This window comes from Cyrtonyx montezumae, unplaced genomic scaffold (genome assembly GCF_038088225.1).
Source record: "Cyrtonyx montezumae isolate F1298 unplaced genomic scaffold, pur_monq_1.0 scaffold_3, whole genome shotgun sequence".
Lineage (NCBI taxonomy): Eukaryota > Metazoa > Chordata > Aves > Galliformes > Odontophoridae > Cyrtonyx > Cyrtonyx montezumae.
In genome coordinates, this window is record NW_027072034.1 from 104,951,225 (window position 1) to 104,975,488 (window position 24,264).

At 37.2% G+C, this 24,264-nt stretch overlaps 1 protein-coding gene across 4 annotated transcripts in view; it reads right to left on the minus strand.

Moving 5' to 3' along the window:
* The window catches only part of DGKI (diacylglycerol kinase iota), a 209,044-nt gene that overhangs the window by 68,965 nt on the left and 115,815 nt on the right, over positions 1-24,264 (minus strand). For 3 of the 4 annotated variants that reach the window (XM_065742681.1, XM_065742683.1, XM_065742682.1), the window contains 8 exons: positions 22,888-23,001; positions 22,175-22,312; positions 20,926-21,004; positions 17,218-17,273; positions 16,247-16,309; positions 15,951-16,024; positions 14,379-14,490; positions 11,688-11,887 (listed from right to left, as the gene is read on the minus strand). In XM_065742681.1, the coding sequence (XP_065598753.1) occupies positions 11,688-11,887; positions 14,379-14,490; positions 15,951-16,024; positions 16,247-16,309; positions 17,218-17,273; positions 20,926-21,004; positions 22,175-22,312; positions 22,888-23,001 (836 nt within the window). Of the gene's footprint in view, positions 1-6,877; positions 6,941-11,687; positions 11,888-14,378; positions 14,491-15,950; positions 16,025-16,246; positions 16,310-17,217; positions 17,274-20,925; positions 21,005-22,174; positions 22,313-22,887; positions 23,002-24,264 lie in introns of all 4 variants that reach the window. The other variant, XM_065742684.1, reaches the window with a different exon arrangement.

Consider the following 24,264-nt stretch of genomic DNA (forward strand, 5'->3'; position numbering starts at 1 on the left):
CTCCAAGATACCAGCAAACTCTCTATATTTAAAGTAAGATTTTGCTTGACAAATACCTGAGGTGGTAACTTCCAGCAAAGCTTCAGGGAACAGCTTAATAACTCACATGCCATTATGTCAGAAGAGCACTCTCTACCTGCAGTCTATAAGGCTGGGTCAACAATCAGGGGATGTTAGTGCATGCAAGAGAGGAAAGGTACATAGATGGAAGAAGTATGTAATTTCAATGTCTGACACTTTTCTTCCCCCCGTTAGGTAATTATAAATGTCACATTGCTGGATTAGAAATGGACATAGTCTGAGAAACTGTTTCCTTTCCAATTACACAAAACACAAGTTTCAAAAATAAAAACTATGGGAGTTCTTATTTTTAGTCAAGAAAAGATATAAGTAAAAAAACATAGGAACTTAACTGCATAGGAGAAAAAAAAATGCAGTACATGTAGTAGAATTAATGAAAATGACAGACTGAGCAGTGAAACGTGAAGCCTTTTATACACTGGTACAATACAGAAGAAGCCATGCTGCTTTTCCCATAGCGTTCTACCACCACACATTATAATAAAGGTAGCTCAGCCTTCCAGCAGATAGGTTCACAAGCTGGGGATTAGCAATAGGTCTGGGGGAATGACTGATTACGAATGATGACTTCTCTGAGCTCAGCTGGGAAGAAAGGCCATGGAGAGACAGAAGAATTCTGCAACGTCTTATTTTTTTCTGTGACACTTGAATGTGTCCTGCTATGCCCATAATTAAACTAAATGTAATTAAACCAATAAACTGTCTCAAATCATTGTTTTTTCCTGAAACCAGAACCAACTCTACACTACTCTGCTGAGGTCTTAACGACCAGAACTGGAATATTGAAAAAGTGCTTTCCAATCCCAAGTACAAAATAAGTGTTTTTACCAAAAGCTGTTACCCGAATAGGACTTACACAGCCCAGCACTGGTGATGTTTGTACTCCAAACAAGAAACACATCATATCTGTTTCCCTATTCCCTCTTCCATTTCTTCCTTGCCACAGAGCTCATTAATGTATGATGATCAGGCTTCTCCCTTCCACTGCTCTTCATACCAGAGGGAAAACACAGAGAAACAGAACTTGCCATTTTGCCCATTTGAGAAGTTTAACTAGCCTAGTCATAAAAGCACAATCTCAGAAACAGTTTTCTAGTGAAAATAAACTATTCTCAGAAACACAAGTGCTAAAAGGCCTCGTCAAAGAGATAGAGATTTTATATATATTTAGCTCTAGTCACAAGAAATGTGGTCACAGCTCAAGTACATATATGTATGCAGAAATATATACACAAGAAAACATATTTATTCAGTGACTGAAAATGAGGTTTTAGTCATGATTATTTGCAAATACTCTTCACTCTGTCAGAATATGGTTGCTGTTTGTCATCATGCTGTCTTACTGGATTTTATGACCTATCCAAAATAGCTTTGGCTCTAAAAATTCACATAGCAGAATATTCACTCCTTATGAGATCAGACTGGCATTCAGCATGGTGGGTTGCCATCCTTATCAACCAACTGATAAGTTAATTCACTCCCATAACTCATGCTCTGCATACAGAGTTCTATTAACTGCTGTTGAGCAGCACAATTCCATCAATTATCTAGTAATCATCACAGACAATATATAAGAATCCTTACCGTTAAACAAATTGTGCTATTCCTTTAGTTTAGACATACTGAGCATATTCAAAAACCACAAAGCTCAAGGACAAAATCACGTCTACATGATTAAAAAATAGCGTGGTGAATATCACTGAAAGCAAACGTTAACACTGTATTAATGGAAATGGATGTTTATAAACACTGTATAAAAAGACTTGCTCAACTGTAAGGACGGGAAGAAAAGCATTCTGGATAGAGCAGCAGAAAATTTATGAATAAATAATCACAGATGGCAGTATTGCAAATCTAACATCTTTAAATATTTTTGCACCTATTATTCTTCAAAGTAGGGTATTGCATAGTCAATGAAAAGCAATCTAAGGTGCAGATGAATTAATTACATCTTTAAAAATCTAATTAAGAACCTAATTCCCCTAACAGGTCAATTCAGAGAATTACATCCTAAAGGTCGTATGTCCATGGGATCATGAACACAGAGACAGGTCAACTGAAACATTCTGCTCATTCTTGTTGAATAGCTATAATGGTTTCAGTTGAACACAAGCCTAAACATCAATATTCTCAAATCAGGAACATAGGTAAACTATTTTACTATATTGAATTTTATGACAGACTTCTGATTAGCGTAAACCAGAAGTGTACATTTGTGGCATTATTTGTTAACAATTTAAAGGAGCCTTGCAGAACAAGCCATGAAAGATTCTACAGAAATGTTATAAAGTCCTGTCAGAATTACTTCAATTCACCCTCATCAAAGAGTATATAATTTCAGTAATCAATAAGTATTTTCATTCATTTTTTAGATTGCAACATATCTGTAAAGTAAAATAAGATTTCACTTTTCCACAAGAATATAAAAGACAAATACTGAATAATTCTCATTTTAAGGAAAATTGTATGCTTTCTGGAAATTCTTAAAACCTGTAGACAGTCATAAGAAATACAGTTTTTTATTTGTTTTAAAGCCTACTTCTCTGTGAGAAGATAATACATCCCATGGCACACCAGGGTACGTTACTATTGGAACCACTCTTTGTATAGGAATAGGTCTTAGAAAGCCAACATCATCCTGAATAAACCATTTATCCCCTCTTCCCTGCTGAAAATTGCTTACTGAAGAAAAATTATGCTTTCTTTTCTTCTACGTGTGAGCTGTAAGGAATAAATAAATAAATAAAATCAACACCTCGCAAAAAATGAGGAGGGCTTCCCTCCCTTTTCCCATTCCTTCACTCGTGGTTCAAACTCACAGAAGTAGCAGCACATATCTAATTCTGAGATTATCAACAGAACCTCATCTACTTCCACTCAACAAGAAAACCCACTCAGCTTTTCCCATAACTGTGATTTCTTCCTCTCACCCAAATTGATCACGCAGCAATTGGCAAGACAATGCACAGTTGCTTTTCTTAAAGAACGTGCTCTTTTCTCAAGAAAGAGAAAACAGGCAAAGCAGTCTGGGTCTTGCTCTTGGCGCTCCTTCAAAGCAGGCAGGTAACACTGCAGGTTGATAATACTGCAAAGATAAACTTTTAAATTATATATGCCTTTATCTCCATATCAATTATTTATAAACTCTGTGAACCATTTCTTATTCTTTGTGTCTGCATGGAGGAAGGAAATAATGATGATGATGATAAAAAACAGTCCAACAATTCTAGGGGATTCAGTGACAAACTTCTGATGGGTCTTCCAGATACATTCCTCATCAAACTACCTACAAACAGATTTTAATATGATTAGGCAAGCAGTAAAGGAAGCTAAAATCTCCTCCTGTTCCTCCCTTGCAAAAATTAAACTTTAGAGAACATCACACTCCTCTGGGGCACATTTGCAGTGACAGATTAATGAATTACCTATCTCCTAGAGAAGAAATAAACATGCAAAATGAATTGAACATTCCACTGTTTAAAACAATTGGAAAATGGAAAACAGCAACCAGAAGAGAAAAAAATCTCTTATTTCTGAGATCTCATTGGAAAATCTTGCAAATGATACATTAAGTGTGATTTTGACAGCTTTTATCTGTTTAAAACATACAATAGACCAAAATAGTTCACTTCCTTCTGTTGGACAAATAACAATGCTTCAGAAAAGCCCACTGCTACTTTAAGGCAAAGCACTTGTGGAGTTTTTACCTAACAAGCATACCCACAACCTCCACTGCAGAAATGTTGTAGTTGTTTTCTCCCTTCTGTTTGTTGTGTTTTACCCCAGATAGGCCAGGTTAACCCAGTGATATTAAGCCTTTTGCTCTTTTATACTTCACACTTGTTTCAGGAAGTGCACAAGTGTTTTGCCATATAAAAGCCAAACCCACCCATTCTCAAAACAAAAGCCCAAGAGCCAAGGAAAATTCTGGCTTTCATTTTCCTTCTCTTTCACTAGGCAAGCTCTAATCCTCTCATGATTTGCATTCCCAAGCACTGTGGATTCTCTGACAGTAACAATCCCACTGAAGGATGCCACTTGCTGAACAGGAAACTCAATTTCTAATAATTTATTTAACAGAGAAAAGGAAGGTATATACCAGCATTTCATTCTTACTTATGCATTTGGAAAATAGCTCTCTCTGTAACACATTCTCCCGTTTTGCCTCATTCCCTCCATCAGACAATTCTCAAATTCAACCCAAAACACAACACACTGAAATCTCTAAATGCAAAAATGTTTTCCTTTTATCCTCTTGCTATTCATATAGCTTGTATGCCATGCATGCAGATACTATGCGTGCATTCTGCTGCAATCATTACTCTGTCAACTCTAATCGAAAAGTTGAATCATTTTACCAATAAGGCAATATTTGTATTTCCATTTACAAAGATATGACAGTTAAAAAAAAAAAAAAGCAAATGTACTATCATATGCACATATGCACATCCTCCTCATTTCTAATAAACATACAGCTGGAAAATGGAAGCCTTGCTTTCTTTTAAAAGAGACTGAATTAAAAACGCAGTGCTTGTATTTACTCATACGCCCCTTTACAAATATCTGAAACAGATCACACTTTAGTTTCACAGTCTCTGCAACAATGACTATATGTGCCAAATAATTTTGGCTGCCCCAGCTCTCCATGCATACGCAGCTGCACAAAATCTGGAATTTATCTAACACAAGCTGTATCTATCACTGGGACACTGAAGAGTCTGTCATACTGCACAGTACAAAATGTAGCACAGGCTCACTACATAATGCTTAATAATAATAATAATAAGAGCATTTGAATCTCAAAGCCATCACAAACCAAATCAAATTTACCTGATACCTCATGGGTTCTTATTTTAATTTTCCAGACATTAATTGGCAGCCACAGTGCAGCAGCATGTTTAATCTATTTTTACAGATGTTAAGATACAGAATATATTTGACATACAAATTAGTCTGGGACTCGCAAATCTCTCTCTCTGCTTTATTCTGACAACTGATATCAAATGAGACATTTAAAAAAAAAAAAACTTTATCAAAAGTTGGAGGTCATCTTCCAAGGGATATCCCTCAACTTGGAGACAATTCACCCTGTCCCAGACCTATGGCTTGCTTAATGTACTGTGTAAGCAATAAAGCTTATCTCAAAGTTTTTGTAAAGGCTTGCTTAAGATACTAAATCAATATGAGAGAAGCTTTTTGAATTACTTTTTATTCTGCAGCAGAGTACAGCAAATAGAATAAAAGGGGAAGGCATACTGAATTGGAAATCTTTTATTGTTTGCAAAATAACGAGGAACTTGCAGCTTTCTGAAATTTGATGTAATCACGTAATGGTTGAGTCTGGAAGGGACCTCTGGAAGTCATCTTGACCCTATTTTGTTCAGTCAGGGCCTTTATTTTCCATAACCCTGCTCAAGTGATAACTGCTAGTGGTGATCAGGATGGCTGCATCTAACTTAAGCAGTTAACCATCAGTGGCATTCATGATGGATGTGACTGGTCATGACAGCTGCAAACAGCTGGTTTCTTCTTTACATTTTCATCAATATCTGTGTCTGAAGGGAATCTCCACACTCATTCATGGAAAGCATTACAGAATAGTACTCAAGAACTAATTTGAGTGTGTCCACAGTGCTGGTCAATGTCCAAATCAAGTCAAATTTGGAAGAATGACCAACTCATGCCAAAACTGGAGGAAACTACTATCTGTAGTCAGGATGCAAATATGACTATGAATCAATCATCTTACCTCAAAAGAAGTGAGCAGTCCAAGAGCCCATTGAACTCTCCTGCTAGACAGCAGGCTGAGTGACAAGATATCTTGAGTGGGACCCTTCTTACGGTTACACCTACTGCAAAGATCCCTTGACATCAAGAGATTCCTTGTATCTTGTACAAGGTATTCCTTGTACAGATCCTTAGTACTGACTAATAGCTTGCTAAGCTTTGTTAGGTTTGTTAAGTTTATATGTTAGATTGACTGTACATATAAACCATTAGACATAAACCATTGACCAAGTCTGGGACTAGGCTCCTTACATCTTTGATCCAAGGAATATAGTAAGCCAAAGCATCTTCTCTAAACCTCATGATTCAGTAGGAGGGCTTCCTGGATGAAGGTATTTACCTGCAACCTCTGTATAATAAATATGCAAGTGTATCTTGCCATCTCAAATCTTGTTAAGTCACCCTTACTTATAATTAATCTGTGTTAAATCACTGCTTTATATCAATACATATTTTGCTGCTTCTCTTTTACAAGTTAAGTTCACAACAATTACACTTAAAAATATTAGTTTCTTGGATAACATACCTCGTATCTAAGCAAGTTACTAGGTGAGAGTTACTGACAAATAATACCAAGGTGGGATATCTCCATCCTGAATGCAGCTGCAGCCAATGCCATGCCACTCCTTTGGGACACTGGTTTCCTGTTTTGATCATTTTTATTCAGAGATGCTTTATGACTGAGATAGTCCAGAGTGTGATTTTTTTAATTTAAGCGTAAAGAAAAAAAGTCATCTAAACTGCTTTCAGGGGTGGTATTATGGATTTGTATGTCAAATTGTACTCTTGGCTTAATCTGGTCACAATCATCAGACCTGCCCTGCTCAATCAGCTTATGTACTGTGCATTGGCATTTTTACAGGTGAAGATGCTATCCCACACCTGGCATGCTGTCACTCTTTTATAGCAGAATTTTACTGTTTTACTGTCCTGCCTCCTGGTTGAACAACACGCAGGGGAACAGTAAAAAAATACAGAACCTTAAAGTTAGAAAAAAACAGATACTCACACAGTGAAGGAATCAGGGGGAGCTGAGACTCTCCTCAGGTCAGCAGACTGCACTTTATGGATACTATAGGCAGTGGGAAATGAGTGGCCAAGAGAAAGGTAGCACACAGTGTGGACAAACAAGGAAAAAGAAGGGGGAGAGAAAGAGAGAGAGAAAGAGAAAGAGAGAGAAAGAAAACGAGATTGGAAAGAAAGTGAAAGAGAAGAAAGAAAGACATACAACATTTAAACAGAAACAAAAGGAATGTGTCACATGAAAGTTGAATGAAAATACATGCAGAGCTCCAAGGTCACACTAGGAAGCCAAGAGCAACAGAAGACATGCAAATGGAGAACAATACTTCTACATGGCACTTCAAAGCTTTCTATAGACAAGAGCGAGGAGGACAAAGGACAAGCTAGGTAAACAGCTATACAAAGACTGGAAGCCTCAGGATATGTGTTCCACAGGCATTGTAAAAAAAATTCAAGGCAGCAGACTTCGGAAGCAGGTCCAAAAAGGCAAACATCAAAGCCAAGATCTGAATAAATGCAATTGTCTCCAAACAAAGTCAAGATTTGAATGGATGGAATTGTCTCCAAAGTTTGGTCAACTTCAGTTATTTTTAAGAAAGAAAAATACCCTTACTAGAGATTTCGTATCCACAATGGAAAATTGCTGGCTATATCACTCATTCATGTACTTCAGGGAAACATGCATTTTTTATAGAGTCTCCCAAGACTGATTCCTAGTGTATATATTTAAATAATCCCTTTGTTACCTTCAAGTGCATGCAACATTGTTTTATCTATAAAATCTTCCCTCTTTTTTACATCACAAAAATCATTTCTTCCGTTCTTCCTGAACAAAAGCCACTTTTTGGGGCTTGTACAATAATCATTAACTAAAACTTACTGAGTAGTATATTGAATTGTAGTTTCTAACCAGGAAATTACTCATAGAGAAATGAGCCACAGCTTCTGTTTCAGTTCCACAAATAATTTGCTTCTAAACCTCGAGACTACATTCTTGGCTTTATCATAGAAAAACAATCTCTCATGTTCTCTCTTTTCACATATTAGCAATGATTAATAAAGGAGGTTCAGGAATCAAAACTTAGCTGCCAAGTTTTAAAAGAGAAGGAGATTAAAAATATAATTTATGGAAGAGGAAGGAGAGGAGGGGGGAAGGGAGGGGTACAGAAGGGGGAGGAAAGGAGAAGGGGAAGAAGGAAAAAGTCCATTGATGTCACTGTATTAAAACTTGCTTTCACTGGTACATTTTGCAATCAATAGGGAAAAAGAACAAAATTAATCTGCCTTTTTTTCCACAGCCCAACTATTTGCCTTGTTTCAGTCCACAACTAAATGTCAACACTATCACCTCATTCTGAATATTCCTTGCATTTAGAAAATTGATTCTGGATTGAAACACTTCACTGGTTTGTTACTTGTCTCTATTGTAATCCTAATGCGTTGCAGGAAGAGGAAGAGATTATGGCTGTCTTTTATGTTTTAACAGTCTCCATTAGAAACAAACTAGAAGAAGCAGCGTTACTGTATTATAGTTAATATACTGAGAAAAGCACTATTTCTTTGTAGGCAAGTCAACAACTAAAGAAAAACTAGATAACTAAATATAATTGCCAGTGATTTCCTCAATTCAGACAAAATTTGGCACAGCATATTGACCTGTTTCCAAATAGTTTACTGCTAGGAAAGAGATGCTCCTTCAGTTTGAGTAACCCCACAGTAAAAGATTTTTTCCTTAATTTGATTCTATGGTCAATGTTTTATTTATTTATTAAAAAAGACAAAGAATTTTTCCACTTTTCTAAAGTTCTGTTCAACTTTCCTCAACGCCTTGAGAAGGGTAAATTAACAGATTAAAAAACCCTCAGTGGGAAGGAAATTCAACCTTGAAGGTTTGTGTATTTACATAAGGCAATGTCTGTGCAATTATAAGGTACTAAAAGCACAGGACTGGGAAAACAGAGAGGAAAAGAACAGGTCAAACCAACAAGATATTATTCATTTTTTCTCCATATACAAGTGTCCTGTCTAGAAGTATCTACATGTTTTGAATGAGTACAACTACAGTCAGGAAGATGGGCAACTCTAACAGGCAGAAGAGAATCATTTTTCTAATGCCCTCATGCTCCTGAGTGAAAAAAGTTGGAAGTTTCTATTGACTTTCATCTGCACTGAATGTGAGTTCTTCAATTTGAAATACTGTTATTCCCCAGAAATTAAAAGGCATCCACCAGGAAAATGATTACCCTTTTTAAATCCTCTCTCTTCAAAACTCCCAGAACAAATAGGAGTAGGATAAGAAAACAGAAACACAGTGTAAGACATCTAAAAGAAGAAATAATTTTGCACTTATTTTAACTAATCCAATTTAATTTCAAAGAACTTTCCCACTGTTCTCTTTATCTACCAATACATCAAGGCTGACAGTAACAGCAGCTCTGAGTTACTGTGACAAAAGATAATTTTAAAAGCACTTTTCTTGCAAGGTGCTCAGGGACAGTTCTTTAACAATTGCAGGGATAGTACCGGACCTACTCATCAACCTCAAACCTCTAACATTCAGGTGACAATCTTAAGAAGAAATATATATATATATATATATATACACACACATACATACCTCAAATATTAGAATTTTTGGGAGATTTCAATGGATTGAGATTTAAGGAGTGTAGATGCACATCTAATTGAAAGCTTTCTCTTGTGAAATACTACAAATCAGCATCATACTGAATTAACTTCATAAAATATTAAATGCCTCCTAGAAGTTAACCTTTAGCATTCCAATTACTTTTTGTCACACTAGAAGAATAAACTCCTACCTCTTGTTCCCCTTCCACATTTGTTAGAAATGCACACACACACACATTACTTCCAATGCATGAGGCTGAAACTACAGTAGGTGCCAGATACCTGTATTTTTCCAAAACACAGGTGTGGACACAGATATCTTGATCAAATAAGAAGACTCAGATAGCATCAAAGCACGTTGCTGCATATTCAGATTAAGTTAAACCAGAAAGAATATCATCTTCACAACTGACGTCACTACAACTCTGCAATTTCTCTACTACTTCAAATCTGGATATCAAAAATCAAGCGCAGCCACACTGCTTATCAGATCAAAATATAAGATCAAAATATCATTTAAATTTTCTTTAAAAAAATAAAATATAAACATTTACATTAGCTTCCATCAGTACAGGAAGAGATACCTCAGGATTATTCTTTACCAAATTCCAGATTTCAGAAATGATAGAGCTGTGTAGGCTGTGTAGGCTGGATGAAATCAGGCATCACTGAACACAGGCAATAGTCTGCTATTCACTATGCAAGAGCAATGAGTATTCCTTATGCATTTTCCTGACAAACAGCAATTGTACATTACAGATATGTGCCTCTACTGAAGCATTAGTATCTGTAAGAGAATACCACGTGCTTAACTGAATAGAAAGATGTTGAAAGTAACCAAGGAGGCTTGTTTATATGAACAGATTGACAAAAAGAAGATGCCATGAAACTCTAATGAGCTGAAGACAAAGTTTGAAGAGAAGCAATCTTTTGCAACATGACAAAGACTGAAAACACAACCAACCTTTAAAATACATGAAGAGGTCTGTGTGCCTGAGACCTTGCTGAATTTTCCAAATAATAGTCTAATGCAAGACATTACCTCTCTTCAAAACGATTGCTTCACTTATTTCCTGTCACTGTAACAGCTGAAACAGCAAAATCCAAAAACTCAGTTCCCCTGGAAAGTGAAATCTTCACCACATGGATGCTTGAATGAGTTGTGATAACTTGATAACTTCAAGCTTTTAGGCCAGTACCTGTCTGCATAGCAGACAGACCGTTTTGCATCACTTGAATACTTGGAAACAGCAAAGGCACTTATCTCATATCCTAGCAAAAAATAAAGACCTTCTATATGAGAAGTACAGCTTTACAAAAACAAGCCAGATTATTTTATTGCATGCATGTTTTTATAGGTTAAAATTAAAATGTTGGTCAGTACTTAAAAATAAGGTTTAATTATGAAAATTAAAGTTATTCCTGTGTTGTTTTCCTTGCATGTTCCATTCTTCCTGCTATTTTTGCTTTCCTCTGTTCCTTCTTCCCACTACTTCTTTGACTACATACCCTTATCTTTTCCCTAATCACTATTTCTATAACCCACCAATCCAATCTTCAGTAGTGCAATCTCCTGCCATTGAGCATGAAAGACTAGAGGAAAAGTTATACTTTTGGGTTTCTGTACTGGAGAACAATTCCCTACAAAGTGCAAATATCCCTTGCCATGCCTCCAGACCCTGTTCCTTTAGGAGTCCAAGGCAGTATGTTCCCACAGTAGAGACTGCAAGATGTTCTGAATAATTCTCGTTTGTGGCAGTTTGTTAGAGCCTTCAATTGAGACTAAATAACAGGCTGAAAAAGTTCAGAAAATAAATCATAAGAACTTTAAGGGCTAATACCATATAAGAGCAGAGCCAAAACAAGCCAAGAGGCACAACACTGAGCCTACACAAACCTCTCTAAAGAAATAACTGAAAGATACAAGCCTTACTAAAAGCAAGACAGCAGGGAATCCAGAAGGTAAAAGAACAACAAAACAAACAAACAAACAAAAAAAAAAAGCCAGGAAAATATTTACAGTACAGTAGAAAGAAAGTTCAGGATACATGATTTTACTTAATTTTTTTTTTTAATGCACTGCAAGTTCAATACATGCAAATTCCATGACTGAATATGCTGCCTCACACAGGCCTCCTGGCATTAGGACATGCATGCATCCAACTCACTCATTCAACAAAGGCATGGATGTTCTCCTCTTGCTCTTCTGCACCATGTTGGCTTGGTTCCTTAAGGAGATCCGAATGAGTGAGGGAGCCAACCGACAAGGTTCACCATCCACTTGCATGGGGATAGACTTGTACGTTAAAAGTGTCACCTCACGGCACTGATGCAACCTCTCTCCATGACCACCCACTTGGAGAGCAGCCTTAGAGAAAAAAAACAAATTTTAAAAGGAAGGAGAAAGACACCTCAAAACAGATACCATTCTCATTAAGGACAGTGAATGTACTTTCATTCAAAAATTGAAAAGCAGGACTTAACATTTCACAAAGAAAACTGGTAGGCAATAAGCAAATGAAACAGGACAGTTATCTAATCATACACATCATGTCTCACTGCTTTCTATATGTCATGTATATCTTATACACAAGTACAAAATATATATATACACATATGCTCAAATGCCTGTGTTTCTTCTTAAAGGTTTTGATGTATGTTTTGTTGGTTTATTTTACACTAAATAACAACCCTAATTTAGGTAAATCTGGGAGACAGAAATATGATTACCCCTTCCTGAACAGAATGTAGTCCTTACCCCTTCCTGAACAGAATGTAGTCCTTAATGTGAATTAGATAAATCTAAAATCCCCAATTATGAGAGTTTACATAGCAGTTCAGCATCAAGACCAGAAAGGCTGAAAAAAGCAAGGAGAACCTTGTTCAAAGCAGTTAAATACCACGTTCAATAATTCATTCCAAAGAAACGTAATGTAAAGAGCATGGTCAGATTCTTCAAGTTTTAGGCAGACATGTTTGGACAGAAATGTATTTTTATTAATTGGGAATGTAGGAATGTGTCTATTAGCTATATTACGCAGAAAAAAAAAATCACAGGGAGCAGTTTAAATACTAGTGAAGACCTTGTTCTTGCTCCTTGCACCTCATACTATTGAAAAAAATGATAATACAATTAATAATACTTCTTATAAATTACTGCTCTTCCTTGGTCTCACAGATCTTGTGTACAACCAAGCACATCTGAGTGCTGTAAAGAGCAAGTCAGAACTATAGATACACGTTTAAGGGTTACATCCACAGCATCACAGTCAGTGTATATATAGAGATATTCGGTGTGGAACTAAGCTTCCATTAGAGAGAAACAGCAGTTCAAAGGGCCCTAATTCTTAAATAAACAAATAAATAACGTAAAATCTTCAAGGGAGGAAGTGACAAAAGTTTCTTCCACAAGATCTACAATGCTAATAGAATTTTTTCCTACCTGTGGGTTAATTCCCTTGTTCAATCAAAAAAGTCGAACAAGGGGCCATAAAAGAATCCATACTCTGAACACACTTCTAAAGAAACAATTGCTGATTCAGATGGCATTTTGCTGACTTTATTTGCCCAAATATATATTTAAGAAAACAAATATCATTTTCAGGGGTATTAAATGAACGCAATGTGCACAGAGGGCAGATCACACAACAAATAAAGCACAATTTTAGTTAAAATAAGCTTATTCATGTTATCTTTAACCTAGTCCACACAAAAGAGAGCAGAAAAGGCAAAAGAGTAGGAACTTGAGCATAAAATCATAAAATCAAAATGTTTGGAAAAGACCTCTAAGATCATCCAGTCTAGCCGTCCACCTACCACCAATATTTCCCACTAAACCATTTCCCTCAGTACATCTAAATATTTCCTGAACATTTCCAGGGAGAGTGACTCCATAACCACCCAGTGCAACCCTTCCAGTGTCTGAACACTCTTTCAAAGAAGAAGCATTTTCTAACGTCCAACCCGAATCTCCCCTGATGCAATTTGAGGGGTAATTAAAAAAATACTGGTGTATTTTTTTTAATCCCACAAGAAAAAGGGGGAAAAAAATGGTTTTAGAACAGAAATACAGGTAGCCAAATAGAGCTATGTAAGTGGTCAAGAATCATCCAAACTTTTGCCCAGTTTCATTATGCAGATATTGTCTCCAAAGACAGTTAAGCCCCCATCCCTCAAAATGCAATTAGACTACAGGTCACTTCTACAGCCTGATAATCAACACGGATGCATACATTTCCTCAAGCTGTACATCTCTCTGCTGCTCCAAGACAGCAGAAAATATGCTCATCTGAATAGCACATGGTCATTCACAAAGTACTGCTTCACTAACCTTCAAAAGCAAGAAATTTTCTGAAGTATTTTGAAATAAAAAATTTTCTTTCATTTGTCAAAACAGCTAACTTTTAGAGGAAATATACACTAGGGAAAATAATTTCATATAGTCTTTGATGGATGCTTCCAGTAGCAAAGATTAGAAAAAAACTGAACTTAAATGTCACTGATTGAAATATACAAAAGAAATAGCAGTAATTATTTGACCACAGAACATTCTCGCAGTAATAATGTCTTCATGCTGTTTGATCTACTGTCATAAACTTGCTGCTTAATTTGAGAGCATTTTACAGCATTGTTAGGTATGTGTGAATTTGCAATACTTTGCAGAGATTATATTGTTAGTATTAAATATCACTTCTTTTATTTAAAAACTACAGTTTGTCTACTTCACTTAAAACCTAACAGCAGAGCGTATTTTGGCTTCAGCTGATTATACAGAATTATAATGTTCTTACATTAATGTGGACAAATTTCACCAAGTCTGGTCACAACCTCAGGCAGGGTAGCACGTGCTGTATACTCACCAGTGAGGCCATGGTGAACCCAATGACTTCAATGTAACCATCATCATGGCGCTGAGGTTCAAAGTCTCTGTGATCTCCAGGGTTTCCCCAGGGCATCGTGCCAGCACAATACCTACAGAAAATTTGGAAAGCAAGCTTTGAGAAAGAAATTTTCCCTGATGGGTCTTGACTTATTAGCCTGACTCTTAGCCTGTTCTAATCTCCTCTGGTAGAAACCCAAACAAATGTTTCAGGATTCAGTTCAGGACAATTAATAGTTATGTTGGCAAGGATTGGACAAAAGAAACTGGTCCCTAATTTCTAAGCTGGTACATCACTCACAAATTTATTCATTGTGTCTTTGGCAAGTTCCTCTGCAAGCAAGGAAGTAAAACAAAAACAAAAACAAACAAAAAAAAAAAAAACACTAAGCAACAGAGCAGCAGCATTTCTTACTCCCCATTTGTTCTACTCTGTAGATCAGATGTTGAGCTGTACTGACACCTGCAATTTGTCTGCATGAAAGTTGCTTATCCCCTCTGCTAGGATGGCAAAGGGCTGTGGCAGCAGCCTCAGATCTCCGTTTCCTCACTCCCTGCTGGCTCATAAGCAATGTTGTTATAAGGACTGCAAAAGGTTACACAGATTGAGGAGGCAGGGGAGAAATGAACAGGAACAGATGCAGCTGTTGTGTCTATCTTTCCTACCATTTAAAGATGGAAGCAAAAGAGACCTAAAGAGTAACAGAAGGAAGACACGAAATAGAAGCTTGCAGAGAAGGCACTGTAGGACTCCCATGCGCTAGGGATTGCACATGGAGCAAATAGGTGCACTGTCCAATGCAGAAGCCTCCAAAGCAGAAGACAACTCATTGTGGTGTAGGAAGAAAACATATTCCACACTATTAAGAAAATTGTGTTATAAATACTGCATATTTCATCTTTGTCACAGCCTCTTTTAACTTCTATTTGTGTCAGTTTTATAATGTGTAGAATCTATTAGTACACTATTACACAAGCATATAAATAAATGTACATTCTCATGCTCAAAAATTTTATTAATTACCAATAGCAGCACACAGTAAAACAATTTTGAAGACCACTGGTCTAGAGAGCAGGAGGAAGACCATTTTTAAAAATACAGACATATTTCTATTTGGAACATATAGTATATTGAAAAGAAAGGAAAAAAAAAACATTTGTTTCAACAGTCTTCATGTTCTTTTCTTGAAAAGTATTTATCTTTTTTGCTTCTCACGCTGTTTCTAATAAAGCAGAAGACCAGGCAGCTGTGTCTGGTTTACTATCTGGTTTGCAGGTTAGGTGCACAACATTTGGAAGCACGTTTGTTAAAATAATATTTTCTACTAGCTCTGCATCACTGGATACCCTTATATAAGGATAATTCTGTTGCACCCTGGGATCTAATCCTTTTTTGTGCTGCTAATTAGCAGTATCATAAGCAGCTAGCTCTCAGGAAGTCAGCACAGTAGCAATACACTTCCTGGCACACAACCACCCAACGTAGGACAACTCACAGGTATAAATTTTTTTTTACTATTAGTAATATTACTTTCTATTTTCTCCAGCTTACCTGGGAATGTTTAAAAACACTATACACTGGAACTTCAGCTCCTGGATCTTTGGAGTCAGGTCTGTACCATCACACTACAAAGCCAAAGTGACAGAGCACAGAGAAATTGCTGAATGGAGCCACAGACAAGAGAAGTGTTGCTGCTTTGTAACAGCTTTCCCAAGACTTTCCTTGGAATGTGTTGCAAATGTCATGCTCAAAACTGAAAAGTAACAGAGCCATTAAACTCTCACCTCGCTCTCTCTGCCTTTCCCCACCTCCTTGCACAATACTATGACACAATTTCCTATACTTACCACAACTTTCACGTGCTTGGATAAATCTCTTGAACTTCTTTGCAGGAAGTCTGAAAAGGCTGCCTGCAACAGAAACAAAAGCAGGAATGGTCATCATTGCCTCCTCTCTTTCCAAATTTCTTATCTCAGCAAAGAGCTTATTACCTAATGCTACCTTTTTGGTAAACCTATTATTTCCTGCTTTCAGAAAATATGACTTATGTATATGTGTATACACACACACACACACACACACACACATATATATATGTATTATTTGTCAAGTTATAATACTTCTCCTTTTGAAAAGTTAGCCAGAGAATGTCATTTGGAACCCAGTGGTATACATGCAAATTCTTGCTCACATTTGTTTCTATGTGCCATGTTCCATGAAGGCACATGGGCATGCTGGAAGTCATCTTCTGGTAAGCCACACAGTATGCCATCCATCAAATTAGTGTGCCTCTTTATAACTGAACTTTAAAATAAAAAATTGTACACAACTCTCCTGAATAATAATAATACTTTTTTAAAAAGTGTATTCTTTCATTTGTATATTCACATATGAAAATAAGTCACTCCAAATAGCTGATCACTGACCTCTACTACCCATGTCTATACATCCAAGACAATACCTCAAAGCCAAAAAGATGCAGGCTAATACTTGGAGAATTTCTCCAGGAAACTCAGTACCAGTGTGCTGTCCAAACACTGGAGAAAATGGAACTCTTTCTGCCAAGTGTCTTGTGAGCCAAAAGCAGGGGGAGTAAAACATGACCAGTGCTGTGCCTAAAGGATCACTGTAAGACAATTGGCATACTCAAACAGGCATATGTGAATCATTACCAGAAAGAGGACATGTGAATTTTAAACTGCAACAGGCAAAATGAATTGGAATTAGCCTCTGGTATGAGAAAGTTAGAGAGAAGGATACAGTAAAACATGCAACCGACTAAAAATCACATAATTCTGTAAAATTAATCACAACTCACCCCTGCATAAAACATTTTATTTCTAAATCGGCTGTTGAATTTCTCTGGATTTGCTTCTGTGAAAGGATACAAAGGAAAAAAAATGAGCACCCAAATAAACTGAGTAGATTCCATTGTACCTCCAGATTCATTTCTAACACTATAGAGCTTTTAGTGCTTATCACTCAGTTTTTATCACTTGGTTTTTTTGGTGTTTTTTTTTTTTTTTAATTGAGGTCCCTGCATATGTGCCATTATCTGCTATCAGACTTCAAACACTGATATTCAGTTGATCTCCTTTCCTGTGTAATCAAAGAAGATGAGCAAAAAAGCAACAACAGTCAGTTTATTTACCATCTCTCAGACCATTTGTCTCCATACCATATATGAGGCTCCCATGTCTACCAACATACAACAGATTTCTTTAAGAGTTATTAGAAACTCTTGAACCATTAGTTCTGTTCAAAGCATACATTAAGGTGTTAGTAAATTGTGAGATGAAAAAAATCCTGATGTACCACAAAACAGAAATCTAGAAGGTAAGCTGGAATTGACATCTATACACAAATATCCATGCAGCAAACTAGGTTATTTTAAAACCTATTTAGAGAAGCTTTATTTTGATTAGATTCAAAGCAATAGAGAATTTTAACAGTCCAGGGGTAAAGCCCATGCTGCACTTAATTACACTCCTCATCAAAATAAATGTTTGTTGGTTTATTTTTCTTTAACATTTCTGTTTTCAAATGGCAACATTTAATCTTATTATATTGCTCTGTCCATTACATTTAAAGGACCTCAACCATCAGACATCCTCTCCCTGAGTAAATGCTTATGGATGGTGATTAAATCACCTCTTAACATTCTCTCCAATAACCTAAATGGAGTTCCTTTGATCTCCCATCATAAAGCATGTTTCCCAGAATACAAATCATTTTTGTGCCTCCCTGGGGACTCCTATCCTAGCCTGCAGCATCCAGAGATTTAAGAAACGGTCCTTTTGACACTATATTCACTGACAGTATAGTGAATCACCTACTCCTGCTTAGTGGCTCTCTAGCAAAGCCACACAAGCACTGGCCTAGTTCTTCTGGCTAAAGCATCATATTGTTGTAAACACTTCCAAATAACTTCTTCTCAAATGACTACTTGAAACAATTCAACTAGTTTTAAGACACTACATCTCACAGTATGAGATGTATCTCAGTATATCTCCATAAGAATGAGCTACTTCATTTACTGTGGGAATGTTTGCCCACCTGTTTTTTATTAACCTTCTGTTGTGCTGTGTGGGTGAGCCTAGCATACAGTCAGGGTCACCTTTTCTTAAAGCTATTAATTTAACTGCAAGTAAACCTCATCTGTTATTCTCTTATGGAGCTGACAGCTCTTCACAGAAAGTCTCAGAACCCCGTGCTACAAAGTGGGTGGGTCCTGAAGGCTCAAGTAAGTGCCCACGGTTCACATTCAGTGACATGATTATCCCTAATGGCAACAACCACCAGGGTGTTGGTTTTCACAGATCTTGTGACAAACATTGACCTGAACCAAAGCCTCAGTTTGGAATCAGCGAAGCAACAAGGAGCCTTTCTACAGTCAGGAACTTAGCAGTCCTTCAAGGTAGCAAACTGCTTCTAAATCTGACATGGCAGATAAGCAGGTGTAGGGAGGAAGCACTCTTTCTACTATGTGGAATAGAGCCAAAATTTTATTAGAATGCAATTTTGATTGTAGAAGTAAATCACTGACTGCATATCCAAGTGTCACTCCATCCTCATCCTTTTCAAGCTCATGTCAACAAGAGATGAAGTGCATATTCCCTGCTCTACCATAGCATAAACATTATGAAGGGGGAAACTGTGACCTCTGGAAAGAGTTTCTATTAAGAATGCTTCCTGAAGAAGCAGAGCTAAATGCATTGGGCTTGGAGCCAGCCCTCAAGGCTCAATCTCATTAGTCACAAGAAAAGTGCAGAGGTTGCCATAGAAAAGGCCACATTCACATAGACGCTCCTCTGAGACACTGCAATTACTGTTTAGTTAAAATATAACAATTGAGCAACCTCCACAGCATAAATGGCCTGATACAGTGAAAATTCAAATCAATCTAATTTATTTTGGATTAGTTTCTTGAGAGTTTAAATAACTTTTTTTTTTTTTTTGTGTGTGTGTGTGTCAGGGAGGTTCACTGGCTGTTTAGGTTTGTTTGCTTGTTTGTTTTTTAATTAAGAACAAAAATGTGTGATTACAGTAGTCCCAAGTAAACAACATACAACCAGTTCTCTTACTGGGTCAGGTGCAATGGTCATGATAGTGCTACACATGTAAGTTGCTCAAATCTAGAGTTTATCTGCATTTTCATCAACTGTAAAAGATATCATAATCTGTTCTGCTTTGCTTACTTAAACATGAAACACAATGAAACCCATGCATCAGCAACAAAAATATAAGCTTTTCTCCTAAAACACATAAAAATGATTTTGTATATTTTAGCATTTGAGACAATAAGAAACACCAACAGAATGACTTGTAAGAGCAGACATTTGTACTATAAATCTCTCCTAGCCACACACACACCCACTCACAGACAGCTTGCTCTGCCAAATACTTTTTCACCCATGTAAATTTTTAAAACACTGGCATCTCTGGAATAATATTCATTCTTTATAGGGTACCATAACTTCATTACTAAGTAATGCCTCCATTAAGTGAAAAAGTAGCCAAGCATTTCATCTATACAGTATATTCACAGTCACATTAGCAATGCAAGGCAATATACATTCATAAAAAAATAAATGCATACAGCTGTCATTTCATTTCTGTGCCCTTTTGTGGCCCCTCATTATTATTCTTGAAGCTTGAAGCAGTCTTAAACATAAAATATGCATTAGCTCATTCCATCATGCACTCTGCTCTTTATTTAGTATGGCATTCAGGTGCTATCTTTCCATTTTGTGATGACACTTTGATAATACGAAAATGAAGATAAGGAAGGCTTGCCATTCAGAAGAAAAGTATTCATATCTAGCTGAAATGACCAAAAAATGAACACAAGCAATTGGAGGTCTGTTTATATAGGCATGCTTGCCTAAACCATACAAATCTAACAGTTCACATAACTCCAAAGTCACATTTGGGTTGAGTGGTATAACTGCCATCAGCAAGGGGACAAGCAAGATGCTTCAACAGCTCAAATTGTGGCAGTTTGTGTACTTCATTAAAGCCTTTCATTTCCAGAGACATGTTCTGGGTCTGCACCAAGTCCAATGACATTATGTTATAATCATCCATAGGAAGCAGCTGTTCAGTTTGAGAACACAGTTATCCTTCTGCAACTCTGCTTCTCTCACAGCCTCACTGATCTTCTCCTCCCTCCACTTGCACCTGAATTACATTTTTTCTTTCTGCTCTTGCTATGACACTTCTGTGTCAGTAAATTTCCTTTCTGTTTGTACCAAGTTTCTACTTTAGAAGGTCAAAGACTTTGAAAAGCTCCCATTTTAGCTCTTTTCTTGTAGTGGATTCCTTTTTTTCTTTTATTTTTTTTTTTCCTTTATTATCAAGTCTCTCAGAAATTCACTATAAAATGGAAACAACTGCTTTCTTCCTATTTGTGGTTTGTATGTTCTAGCAATCTTTCTGAATTACCAGAACAAGGCATTAAACCCAAATCCGTTTGTAATTTATAAAATTACTGCCCAAGGTTAATGAAGTAAAACACTCCTCTTACCTCTGGATTCATGGAACTCCAGTGTAACATGTGCATCAAACCCAAGGCTGAAGTAATTATTGAAGACATTGAGTGGAAGCTATAATTAGATAATAGAAAGACATGTAAAGGCAGCACAGATTAAACATTCCACGGCGCACCAGGAATTATCTATTTTAAATTTGGTACCTCCTAAAAACCTAAAAAGAAAATGGAACATATGAGGGAGTGTATGCAAGAAGTAGTTCTCGTGTGAAGGCTAGTAATAGCTTGTGGGAGATGTTCCATACAAAAGCCAAAGAATGCAAACACATTTACTGAGTTTTACGATCATATAAGTATCCTTGCAAACACATTACGAGGTTCCTCATTTACTTTTTCATTGAGATTTTCCAGAGCATTTCTCTACTTAACGTGTCGATATATAGGTTTTCCTAATTGCTTGGCACTTCAAGCTCAGCATGATGAATAAAACTCAAGCTGTGTTTTTCTTGTTTCATAGATAACCAGGAGCAATGCAAGTCCCAGACAAGAAGCCCTAATTTTATTGAGGGTGCAGTAGATAGCAAAGCACACATATGGCCTCTTCACTGTTACACCAGCCCAGCAGGGCTGTACAGAGAGAACAGTAGCATCCAATAAATAAGATGGAAATTCTAAATGACAAGGAAAATAGTTCACAGAATCCTTTGTTTTTCTGTTTGTTTGTTTTTTTATGTCAGTGACACTTTAAGCATCCTCTGCCCTATGATTTATCAATATAAACATGATCCCCTCACAAAGATATTCCAAATCTTCAACTCTCAAGAGAGATGATACGGAGACGCGCACACAAAGATACTAAATCCAAAAATACACTACTCTTTGCTGTAAAGTAGAAAACTGTTAGCATTCATCATCAGAATCCTAAGTAACATAAAAACATTTGTACGCTTTTTTAGACGTGTTTCAAATTTAGGAATTAATAGTTGTCATAAGGTTCCTTCTTCTGCCACTCTTGATTAACTGGGGGAAAACAAAGAGATGCTGTGGATTTTTGCCAGGCATTGGTTATTGAGATAAATGCTCATAGTCTGAATTCCAAACAGCAAATAAGATGGCCAGTACATATTACAGTTCACATACCCCTGGAGGTATTGAAGAGTAATAGGAAAAGATGCAGCAAGAAACTGGAAAAGTTTTAGAGCTTCAGTACTCACACCTTTTACAGAGTATTCAAAAAATGCTCTTAATTATACTATATCCACCCTAGGAGAAAGAAGGCTCTAACCTTACGTGACCCATCTTCCAGCTCATCCTGTGGCAAATCTGGGTTGCGTTCAACCTGGAGATTCCATCGGTCCAACTGGACAATGGTCCCATCTTCTACATGACATAAGATCTTGGACACAGGCTCATCTGTGTAACCCTGGCAACAGAATCAATGTCACAAAGTATCAGCCACAGATAGTCAAAGAGAAGCAAATCATTCACCAGTTACCTGAAAAATGTCATTCCTTTCAAGCAGATCTAAAACAGCAGATCAAATGTTCTTAAGAACATGTCAAATTATTGATCGATTTTGTTATATGAAACATTCTGATAGACTATTATTTAAGAACACAAGTTTTAGATAGGCATGGTAAGATTAAGAGAGGAATTCAAAGCATATTTGCCTTTCATGAAATAAATCCAGAGCTTTTGTCAAGGAAAGTTACAGAGAAATAAAGTTCAAATAACGCTTAAGTTACAAGCATACATATAATTCTCAGTATTTGGCCCAAAATACAGACAGATACACTATACACCTTTTTATTAGAACATTTACATTATTCAAGACACAAAACTGGAAACTCAAATGAGCTGTTGTGTCCAAGTGAAGCAGACCTCGGGTAAAGCCCCTTCAGCTATTTTAGCCAAAAAGAAGTTTCACACTACTACACCACTAAATCAGAGCAGCAAGTTGAGAACCCACATGTAAGGGTAACCCCAGTCAGTGCTTACCCCACCCCAGTTGAGGGTGCGGGCAAGGTCATTCCCAGTGCCAAGTGGAAGGACAGCTACAGGAGGCTGGGGGGTGAGTTGCAGCTCATCTAGGATAGAGAGGATCCAGCCAACCTATAAAACCAGAAAAGCAGGAAATTGTTACTAAGGAAGATTAAAAGGGAAGGAATTGAGGAGAAAGGTATGACTGAATTCCCATTGCATAAAAGATCATGTTCAAAATAAATAAATAGACAAATAAACAGGAGAATGAAAATATATATATATAAAAACTCTAAAGCTGTCCCATCTGAGGTTTTTCCTCTCAGAGAACATGTACAGCAGTCTTCATGAACCTCCTGTGTAAGGAGAAAAAATAGGATGTTAATTCTGTCTATTATTAATAGTACACTAAGATTCTGAAAAAGCTTCTGCCTAAAAATTTTTCTGAAAAAAATGGTATGCTAAAATTAGTGAAAAAAGATTAAAAATTAGAGAATAATTCAGCCAGCTTAAGATTAAAATTTTGAGTTACCCTTATATTAAAGGGAAGAAGATGCAAGAGATGCTTTAGAATCAGCATGGTAGCTGAAAGCACGTCCTGGAATACAAGGTCCAGATCAAGTCAAGTACAGACACACCCACAGGTCTCCCATTCCCCAGAAGAGAGACTTCAGTGCTGAATTGTTTCACTCTGAGCAAAGCAGATATATATAATTATAAATAAATAATCAATACAGTTCATAAGTTCATAAGGTTGGAAAGGACCTATAAGATCGTCTAGTCCAACCATCCTCCTGTCACTATCTCTACCCAACTACTAAATCAAATCCCTTAGCACCTCATCTAAACGCTTCTTGAACAGCGCTAGGGATGGTGCCTCAACCACCTCCCTAGGCAGGCCATTCCAGTGCCTGACCACTCTTTCAGAAAAAAAATGCTTCCTCAGGTCTAATCTAAATCTTCCCCGGTGCAACTTGTGGCCATTCCCTCTCGTCCTGTCGTTATTTATCAGGGAGAAGAGGCCCACCCCCTCCTCACCACAACCCCCCTTCAGGAAGTGGTAGAGTGCAATATGGTCTCCTCTGAGCCTCCTCTTCTCCAGACTAAACAATCCCAGCTCCCTCAGCCGCTCCTCGTAAGACTTGTGCTCCAGACCCCTCACCAGTTTTGTTGCCCTTCTCTGAACACGCTCCAGGGCCTCAATGTCCTTCTTGTAGTAAGGGGCCCAAAACTGAACACAGTACTCGAGGTGCGGCCGTACCAGAGCTGAGTACAGGGGGATGATCACCTCCCTGCTCCTGCTGGCTACACTATTTCTAATACAGGCCAGGATGCTGTTGGCCTTCTTGGCCACCTGGGCACACTGCCGGCTCATGTTGAGCCGAGCATCAACCA